Source organism: Echinops telfairi, unplaced genomic scaffold (genome assembly GCF_000313985.2).
Source record: "Echinops telfairi isolate 266 unplaced genomic scaffold, ASM31398v2 ScPeMD7_3;HRSCAF=10, whole genome shotgun sequence".
Lineage (NCBI taxonomy): Eukaryota > Metazoa > Chordata > Mammalia > Afrosoricida > Tenrecidae > Echinops > Echinops telfairi.
In genome coordinates, this window is record NW_022103899.1 from 39,398,317 (window position 1) to 39,409,165 (window position 10,849).

Consider the following 10,849-nt stretch of genomic DNA (forward strand, 5'->3'; position numbering starts at 1 on the left):
TGTTGTTAGGTGCCATTGGGTGGACTCCAAACCATATCAATTCTATGTACAATAGAACAATACATTACCCAGTCCTTTGCCATCCGCACAATGATTACTATATTTAAGCCCATTATTGCAGCCCACTATTCCAAACTATCTCATTTAGGGTTTTGCTGATTTTCACTGACCTACCAATAATGCTGTCCTTCTGCATGGACTGGTCCCTTTTGATAACACGTACGAAGTATGTGAGATAAAGTCTTGTCATCCTCACTTCCAAGGTGCATGCATTATGGCTGTACTTCCAGCATAATTTATTTCTATGTCGGGCCATGACATATTCATTATTCCTCACCAACACACAAATTCGCAGGCATCATACAAAGTGACTGAAAAGCCCATGGCTTGGGTCAGGTGCAGTTTAGCCTTCAAAGTGATTTAAGAGGTCTTTAAAATCTGCTGGCTTTTCAATTATCAACCCAACATGTAACCACTATGCCACCAGGGCTCCTGTACAAGTTCTACATAAGCACCATTCTATGTAATAGAATTATCATTCTTTGAAATATATCCTTAGTTTGTTATGGACCACACAGTTGAAAGCTCTTCCATAGTCAATAACACACAGGTAAACATCTTTGTGATATTCTCTGCTCTTAGCCATGATTCATTTGACATCACCAATGATAGCCCTTATTCCTCATCCTCTTGAATCCAGTTTGAATTTCTTGCTGTTCCCTGTTGATTTACTGCTGAAGCTATAGTTTTACTTGAAATATCAAAGATAGAGTTCAACAATTGCCACATTTATTAGACCTATATTCTTTGGAATGGCCACAGGTGGATCTCTTCTAGTCAGTTGGTTTAGTAGCTGTCTTCCAAATTTTTTGGTATAGATGGATGAGCGCTTCCAAAGTTGAATTTATTTGTTGAAATATTGTAGTTGGTATTCCATCAGTTCCTGGATCCTTTTTTATTTCTGCCAATTCCTTCTTGATTATAATTATTTCCTGATTATATGCTACCACCTGAAATGGTTAAACAATGACCAAATATTTTTTGGACACAGTGACTGTTTATTTCTTCCATGTTCTTTATGTTTTCGCCTTTAATAAATATCTTGCCAATAAATCCTTCAATATTGACGCTGGAAGCTTGAATATTTTTTTTCAAATCTGATCTCAGGCTCACTTCTCCAACTTAAATCTAATTTGACACAACCCTTATTATACAAAACAAACAATAATTGCTTACATTTCTTAGTGCCAACCATCTGCCTAGGAAATTATTAATATTTTTGGTTTTAATCCTTACAATAGCAGGGGGATAGGTGATTTTAATATTATATTATTTTTTTCAAATGAGGAAACTGAGGTCTACTGGCAATCAGTAGTCTGCCCAAGGTTTCAGAACTTGGAAGTAGTGGAGCCAGGTTTTGAATTCAGCTCTCTGGCCAAAGCTCACTCTTAAATGACCTCATTAAGAAATCACTACTTAATGGCTATACATGATGAATGCAATCAATGTCACTGAAGTACATATATAATAATTGTTGAATTAGCAAATATTTTGTTTTATATATAAAATATAAATAAAAATCACAATAAAAGTTCCACTACTAATTTTTGGTTATAGATGGAAGCTTTCATTTTGAAACATGATTTGGCATTTGGTTTGCATCACAAAATGTAGGAGAGAAATAATCTGCAAAGAAATGCATCTTTCAGATGCCTCTAATACATACAAAATGAAAACCCAGAGAAGATGCTAACAAAAGCATTATACAATTGGACAAATATCTAATATACAGTCATGTTAGGGTTGTTGGCACTTCATCATCTTACAAATGTGGCTTTACCGCAGCAAGAATCAATACTACTATATACTATCCCACGTCAAACAGATGTTCAGCTAAATGTATTAAAGAAGAACAAGAATGGAATTAATTCAGGTGACTTCCCCTAGTTCTTTATTGATGATTATCCAGAGAGAGAGAGTCAGTAGCTTTTTGGAGTCAAATCACAAAATTAAGATTTCTAGGAAGGGCTCATGATTTCTAGGAATCCCCCCCCCCACCCTTCCTTTTTTCTGGAATTTATCAACAGGGCTCTATAAGCATATAAAATCCGGGGAATGTTGATGAGCATGTACGAAAGGCAATTTAGGAAAGTAAAACGAGAAATACGTGATTGGTTCAAAACAAAGAAAACGAGGCTGCGGCGGAAAGACGATATAACCCAAGGGGACAACTTCTTGCCTCTTTGACCTTGTCCTTTGGTAGCTGCGTGCTGCGCTCTGGGCGTAGCCGGGCAACAACGTTGTCCGGGTAACCGGGAAAGCGCGGGAGGCGTCTGCGCCCGGAAGCACGGTGCCCCTTCCGTAACCAGAGCGCGCTAAAGGCGACCGGCCGCCGAGGATGGACGGAACTCTCGCGAGAGCTGCACTCACGGCAAGCGTCGCGGCGGTTGCCCTTAGGGACAGTGGTGCCCGGCCAGCCGGCGCTGTGGCAATGGCTGCGCCTCAAAGGAAGCCCAACTCAGCCCTGCGGGCCCTGGAAGAAGCGATGGGCGTGGACTTGTCATCCGTGGAAACCGAGGACGCAGTGGCCGCCGAAGGCGCCTACTACTTGGAGCGTATCCTTCCTGCCCGCGTCGGCTGGGGCGGGCCGCGGTGGCGGGTATTGTGGGCCAGAGCGCATGCGTCCCCTTGGGGGCGCCCTGTGGGGAGTGAGGCCAGTGAACGGGCCGCGACGGCTGTTGCACCACCAGGGGGCGTGTCTGCCTCCCACCCCGCTGGTGACTATCAGTAGTCTCGCCCATTGGTCCTGCAGGTTCCCGCTTAGTTAACCACTCTGAACTCGCCATGCTGGACCAGCACGGGAGATTGATGCAGTGCTTCTTTCGCTTTGTGGTTTTCCCAAATGACCCCGCAAGTTTTAAGAGTTCTGCCTCCCGAATTCAGTCGGAGAGGGTTAGGGGACCCGTGAATGACTTCTGACCAAGGATCTTTAAGGAGCTTAAAGTACTCAATCTTGGACCAGGAACGTTGGCTACTTGTCCAGTATTTTAATGATTTGCCTTGGGGGCAGCATCTCCCTGTTCTTGTTAAGTGACCTCCCTCCCAGACCTCATGTATAACAGAATGAAACATGGCTCCTGCACCAGCCTTACGAGTGTTCTGTTTGAACCTACTGCAACCGCTGTGTCAATCTATGTGTCAAAGGTCTTCCTCGCTTTTGCTGCGCCTCTACTTTAACAAGCATGATGGGCATTTTAGGACTATCTCTCCAGATGCCCTAAGCACCGAGAGGAAGTTGCCATCCTTGCTTCTAAGATGCATTCTGGTTGTAGTTCTGGCGGCCCGTGGTCCATAAACTTCCTACAGAGTTTAAACTTTGTTATTTACTCTTAGTAATAAGGCTTGCTTCTTTACCACCCACATAATGGTCTGGTGAGCTGGCTGATAAGACGCGAAGAAAAAGGCAAGCAATTATAGATGATCTGGGGAAACACTAGAGAAATGGAATTATCTACAGGTGGATGATTAGGCTCACTAATTGCTTACCATAAGGTTGGTGGGTCAAGTCCACACGCTGCTCAAGGGAGAAAGCTGAAGTTATCTGCCCTGGTTAAAATTTACTCGCAAAATTGCTATCTAGGGTTGCTCTGATTAGGAATCAATTTGATAACAACACGTTTGGTTGCTATCAAACCAAACATGATCTTCCTTCTAGCAGGGGTCCTCAAACTTTTTAAACGGGGCCAGTTCACTGTCCCTCAGACCCGTTGGAGGGCTGGACTATAATAAAAAAAAAAACAACCTATGAGCAAATTCCTATGCGCACTGCACGTATCTTATTTTGAAGTAAAGAAACAAACGGGGGAAAAACACCCAGCAGGCCGGATAAATGTCCTCAGCGGGCCGCATGTGACCCGTGGGCCATAATTTGAGGACCCCTGTTAAAGATATAGAGTAATCACTGGAGAGCTGGGCAGGGTTCATAAGAAGACTTTTTGTTTGTTTATTTTTCCAGACACATAGGCAAGAGATGGCTGTCTGTTTTATTCATGAAGAAATAAAGGAAATTCCAGAATCCTTCTCATCATTTGTCCAACTATAATCCCTACAGTTTTAATTCAGTAATTCAGAGATCCAACACTGATTTATTGTATGAGCCTTCACACACTGATCAACCCGTCCTGATTCAGGCTTAGTGCACATTCAAGCTATAGGGAGCTTTGGAGAATGTAATTGTAAAGATGAAAGGATATATGTAATGTTTTATTGCTACAAAAATGAATTTTACAAAAATATAAGCCTGGTAGCTCAAAATCTATTTGAATTAAATATTTATGTGCTTTAATGTCTTAAGTGAGGTTTTATACTGTTTTCAAAGTGGTAACATTCTTTTTCAGCATTAGTCCTTTTTATTTCATAGACAATTCAAATAAACTGCATAGTGACATCAAAAATGCAATTATGTCTGTTAGGGCTTGCTAAAATGGTTACCATGAGACAAGTTCAATGAGGTAACTTCTTGCAGACATCTTTGTAAAGTTGTATGACTTCTCCAGTAATCCCATATCTCTATATATGTGACACTAGACTAGTAAATAATTTTTATTATCTGTGAGCCCTGGTAGTGTAGTTTGTTGCATATTGGACAAAGTGAACAGGTTGCAACCATCATTTTCTCCTTAAAAAAAAAAAGATTTACTTTACCAAGTATAATGTTTTAGAAAAAGACATCCTGCTTTTTAAAGTATAGAGAGGCAGCAAAACAGAGAGAACCTCAATAAAGATGGATTTTTCACACTGGCTTCAACAGTGGGCTCAAACATCACAATTGTGAGGCTGGTACAGGATCAGGCAGTATTTTGTTCTGTTGTGTGAAGGACTGCTGTCGTGGGAACTGGTTTGATGGCCCCTAACAACAACCATAACAAAGATCAACTGTCTTGGAAACCCACAGGGGCAATTTTACACTCTGTCATATAGGATCACTATGAGTTGGAATGGGACTCAGTGGCAGTAGATTTATGTTTGGGGATTTTATTATTTAATATGTGAATAAGGTCGCCCCTTTGCTATTCTGTCTCTGTGGTTTATTGACTACTGTCTTGTGCTTCAACCAAAAGATAGGGGATAACAAAATTAAATATCTACCCACTCAATTTTGCTATGTTCATGTTCAGTGTTCAAGAAGAGTTTCCGTTATGTGTGAGGCTTTAACTTTTAGTCAGAATAAAGTTTGAGAAGTATTTCTAGTGCCTATTACCCCTATATTGCTGGGCTCTGTTCACATGCATAGTTAAGAGCTGACTTTATAATGTCATTGGACATTGTTTTGAAGACATTTATTGTTTCTGAAGTGAGTTTTTCTTGGATTTAAAGACTGTAGATCTCAAATAATTCAACTATTGCCAAAGATAAATAAAAGTTAAAGTATGCACAAATTAATAAAATAATTGACATGCTCTACTTTGCACATATATTTAATCACTTCTAATGTGTTGCGTTTAGTCCTGGGTTTCTCTTACTATAGCCAAGCAGATGCTCCTAGTTCATAGAACAAGAAGCAATCAGTATTGAGCAAGCCTTTGAAAGAAGTTGATATGGTTTCTTCAGAAAATGACCATCTTGATTGCTCTCAAACATTGAAGTATCAAAGAAGTTTTCATTGCTCAATGTGTCCAAGACTAGAAATACAGCTACAATCTAACCGTTGGGGTAATATTTTTACTAAAAATGACTTCATGTTATTTATGACATTTTGGAGAACATATTTCATAAGAAGTTATACCAATACCATCTATTTCTCTTTTAAGGAGCTTCACAATATCATTATTTTTATGTTGACATTTTCACCAGGTGGGATGCAAAAATACATGGTCTAGTCCATATGTTATGTAGCATTCAATAGAGCCATGGATTCTTCATTAGAAATTCATTGTATCATTATAAACTACAAGGCTAGATTTCAATTATGTGATATGTAAAGGGACAAGTAAATGCCTCCAGAACTTGGAAGGAAGGTTGTTTCTTGTGTTTGAGTTCTCTTGATGAACACAACTTGGGTGAGGTTTTCAATTGGAGTAGGTACCAGGAGATGCTCATTAATCTTCATTTATATTTAGCTGCTGATATTTTGCTTGGCTGTTCCCACTGAGATATGGAGGCTGGAAGGAATTGTATTAAGGAAGCTAATGCTTAATTGATTTTGTTGTTATTTGTATGATGAAAGATCATATTCAAGGAAGAGCAATGGAATATACGGAAAGACATACTCCTCAAATACTATTTCTCTTACTATGGGGTTTACAATTAAATTTAGCCAAATAATTTGGTCCTTGACCTTTGTTCCTGAGAAATCACCTCTGAAACCTTACAAATTTCCCTGTGATTGAAGTGTCTGAAGAAGCCTCCAGACTATACTGGAGGGTTTATGCTTAAAAGGTGACTCTTAGTTGAGGTTGATCAGGCCAGAAAGACAGGAGTCCTGCTATCAGGACAAGCTGTGGAGTGTGGAGAAGGGTGTGTGTGTGACTGGTTTGATTAATCACATCTATACCATAAGATCCCAACAAAGGCTCTTAATGTGGAGGCTCCATAGGCATTCTTGGGCTTCCTGGTTGGTAATAAGAGGAACATTGAAATTTAAATTTGAGAATACTCCTGGACTTTGCCCTATGTGGTTGTTGATAGCCTTTAAAAAATCATATATGGCATATAGCAACTGCATGTGCAACTGAACAAAGCACTGCCCAGCCCTGTGCCATTCTCATATTTGTTGTTATGTTTTAGCTCATTATTTCAGCCACCGTGTCAATCTAGCTCTTTAGAAGTCTTGCTCATTTATGGTGACCCTCAACTATAAAAAGCATGATGTCCTTTTTTAGGGACTGGTCTCGTCTCACAAAATGCCCAAATGATATGAGACAGTTTCACCACCCTCACTTCTAAGGAGCATTCAGGCTGGACTTCTTCCAAGACAGATTTGTTTGTTCTTCTCTCAGGTGACGGTGCTTTCAATATTCTTCGCTAGCACAATAATTCAATTGCATCAATTCTTCTTTGTTTTCCTTAGTCATTGTTTGGTTTTCACATGCATGCAAGGAATTGAAAACATCATAATCTGAGTCAGGAACACCTTAGTTCTCAAAGTGACATCCTTGCTTTTCAACACTTTATAAAGAGTTTTTTGTGCAGCAGGTTTGCCCAATGCATTGTGCAATTTGCTTAATTTTTTTCTTTTATTTAGTTTTTGTTATAATAAAACTATTACCATAAATACAGTGTCTTGTCAGTTCTGTGAAACTTTCTAGGGAATTACTGAGCTACAGGGGGTAAAGAAAATCAGCATTTCAAAAGTGAGGGGGTGAGGGCTGAGAAGCCTTGAGTTTATGACTCCTGTTAGAGATCTTAGATAGATTTTGGAGTCTGGAAGACTGTGCCCTTTAACTTGAGTGCAGAGGACAATCCACTGCATCTGTAGTTGAATGGAACTGGACTGAATAGATTTGGCCTGGAAGTGAAGGTCTTCAACTTGGTTGGTGTAAGATAAATGAATAAGTGCATTGGGATAATAGATTGCAACTACCTTTATAGTTACTTAAATGGAGTCCCTGCCCCACTTTAAAAAAAATCACTTTGATAGGTATTTTTAATACTAGGAAATATGTTTCTCCAATCATAGACATATTTCTCCTGATTACTGAAAAGTTCTTCCCTTTCTCCAGCAGCAATTTCTGAGAGTTGAGTGGGTTAAGCCAGCCCTTTGGGACTAATCCATTTTGAATGGAGGCTGAAAATCAACTGCTTCTAAAATCGCAACATTAAGGATTTCAGATTCTGAAACACTAAATTGTTGCTTCATTTAAGATACATGGTTTTATAATATATTGGCATCTGTAATTAATCTCTCATTGCAACAGTAATGTTCTCTGACAACTTTGTTTAATTAGAACTTAACATTTGCAATGTTAATTGTTTTTGTTATTCATGCTTTTCAATAGGTTTAGAAATTATTTTGGTAAAAGCAAACATTGTCATAGCTGGGTAATTGCAGATACATTCATGATAGGGTAGTGAAAAGAGAGATGGGATGTACAGATCATTTGTGTTATTTGATATTAGTCATTTCCTTAGGTAAGACTCTTAACTCTTATGTCTCCTTTGTTTTAAATGGTACATCTCTAGAATGTTTGTAATATTAAGTGAGAAGGTACTTAAAAAATAACCAGTATGTACTCAGGAAAACCAAAATGTGCCCTTGGATTGTTATAAGACTTACCCTTAGAACAAAAAAGAATAAAAATATGCAGCCTTTGTGTCATTTTGACTCAGAAATTCAAATTTAAAAAGTAGGCAATCTAACTTTAGAATGTGAACCAAGAGTCCCTGATTAAACCTCAAACAAAACAAACTGACAAAAACAAACTCACTTTCATCAAGTTGATTCTAATTCATGACTACCTTGTAAGACAGGATAGAAATGCATCTGTGGATTTCTGAGACAGTAATACTTTATGGGAATAGAAAGTCTCCTCTTTTTTCCATGGAGCAGCTGATGGTCTTGAACTGCTGACCTTGTAGTTAGCAGCCCAATTGGTGACCACTATACCACCAGGGCTCCTCTGGTTAAACTCAGAGTGATAATTTTTACATGCCCCAAAGCTGTAGGTTATTATGATATTAAAATTATTTTTTGTTCCTTTTCTGTCATAGAGAGACTTTTAAATGCATATGAGTTATGCAGGGATTATGTGTAAATGGAGATTATAATTCAAAAGCTTGAGTGAGTACTGAGGTTTTACATTGCCCATAAGACGATTTTAACAGTGCTGTCCTGGAAAGGGCTTCAAGAAATTCATGGGAAAATTTCATTATATTTTCTTTCTATTTTATTCATAAACCTTCTGAAGCCCCTTCATACATTCAGATAGGGGTATAAATTGTACATTCAGATAAAGGTAGAACTTGTATCTTTCTATTTACTAAGAAAGTGGGAAAATATTTTCATCACCACCCTTTATGAGAACTGTTAGTATCAGATGTTGAGGGGAAATGATTTTTCAGCTGAGCAAAGATGTAAAATGGTGGTCTTCTGCAGGGTGGCCAATACATTTCAATTCTTGGCAATTACTTGGATTGGCAGTTCCTTCCTGGTATGTGTTGTTAACACCTGAAGACACAGATCTTGTGGAGACTCAGAAGGAAAGACTGTGGGAGCAAACAGCATTGGCAACAGTGGCAGCTTGTATGCCAGCTAGTCTCCATCTTTGGTTTATATTGTTCAGTTAATTTACTTTATTTAAACTGGCATTCCTAATAAGTGGAACAGGTCTGTGGCATTTGCTGTTGACAGCACTTGTATTTTAGTTTAATAAGTAAACATTGATCATGGAAGCAGCAGACTGGATTTAGATGGCCTCTATGTGCATTGACCCTGAAGTGATGACAAAGATTATCAAGTGATTTCTGTCAGTAGGAACTTTGGGAAATCAGTAAAAATATAATTAGCTAGAATGTTCCACTTCAGTTCTTTATCGAGATGCTGCTGCTGGCAGTGATCACTACCTAAAAATGTAACACATCTGACAATTGCTCCTTGGTTTCGGATTGCAGTCCATTTGTTGAATCTTGTTTCTGATCCATTCAGACAAACTGTCATCTTAAGGTCAGCTGATGTGCTTCTTTATTTCTTGGAACTGTGCATTCTGTGACACTCTGCTGTGGCATCACTAGGGGATTGCAGGGTTTGGTGACCACAACTGGTAACACTGTTGGAAGGGTGACACCACAATACTGTCTATAAAATTTTTGTGCACTGTTTCAGTAGAAATTTATTATTTTTATGAAAATATCTTTGTAATTAGTTTTAACAAGAGCATTTTTGGTATATATCAATATGCCTACACGGCTTCAATTTTATGCTTCTTTAATTTTTGAACTCCAAATGCTTCTGGTAGGGCCGTCATTAGTACCTAATTACAATGATGCTTCAAATAGTCAAGTTTCGAGGGGCCGGCCCCAATCCCAACTATGTGGACAGCTGCCCCTCCCCCCAGAAGAATTTATTTCAGAAGACAGCACAGAAGCTGCAGCTCAGGGAGAAGGACATGTCTGATCAGAACACACAGGAGCAAATGAAGGGGCAGGAAGAGAGAATGGAGCACATCCTGGCCCACCAAGCCTTGACGATGATATTCCCGCTCAGAGCAGCCAATCCACAGAGAAGACCATATGGCCAGCCTCACTATGAGACACGACACAGAGAAGACCATATGGCCGGCCCCACTAAGACCCATCACTCTACAGGGGATAACACTGGAGACACAGTGTGGGAATTGTGCCCAATCTGGTCCCACCACACAGAAGCAAAACACTAAGGGCGTGCAGCAGAACAGCAAGGGGAACATAGCAATGAAGTCCCCAGGGAATACCAAAAATAGACTTTGGGGCCAGACTTGACCACAAAACACTCCCTAAAGGCCAACAAACAGTCCTTGAACTAACCACAAGCTTTTCTTTTTTGTTGTGCTTTTGTTTTGTTTTGTCTTGTCATTGGCTTTTTGTTGTTGTTTTCTTTTGTTGCTTGGTTTTGCTCTGTCTTGTTTTTGTGCATGTTATTATCTCTGCAGGTCTATCTAAATAAGACAGACTGGATGAACAATCTGGAGGAGAAAACAAGGGAACCGACAGTTCTGGGGGACATGGGAGAGGGGAAGGAGGGCAGAAAGGAAGTGGTGTTAACAAACCCAGGGACAAGGGAACAACAAGTTATCCAAATCAGGGGTGAGGAAGGTGTAGGGGGACTGGTAGGGTGTGATCAAGGGTAGTGTAACCTAGAGGAATTACTGAAACC

The 10,849-nt window shown here is 39.5% G+C and overlaps 1 protein-coding gene across 1 annotated transcript in view; it reads left to right on the forward strand.

Moving 5' to 3' along the window:
- Positions 1-2,483: 2,483 nt before the first annotated feature.
- The window catches only part of LOC101652497 (sperm-associated antigen 16 protein), a 101,808-nt gene continuing 93,442 nt past the window's right edge, over positions 2,484-10,849 (forward strand). Inside the window, exon 1 of the mRNA XM_045296815.1 lies at positions 2,484-2,615. Coding sequence (XP_045152750.1) covers positions 2,492-2,615 — 124 coding nt within the window. The 5' untranslated portion in view covers positions 2,484-2,491. The remainder of the gene's footprint in view (positions 2,616-10,849) is intronic.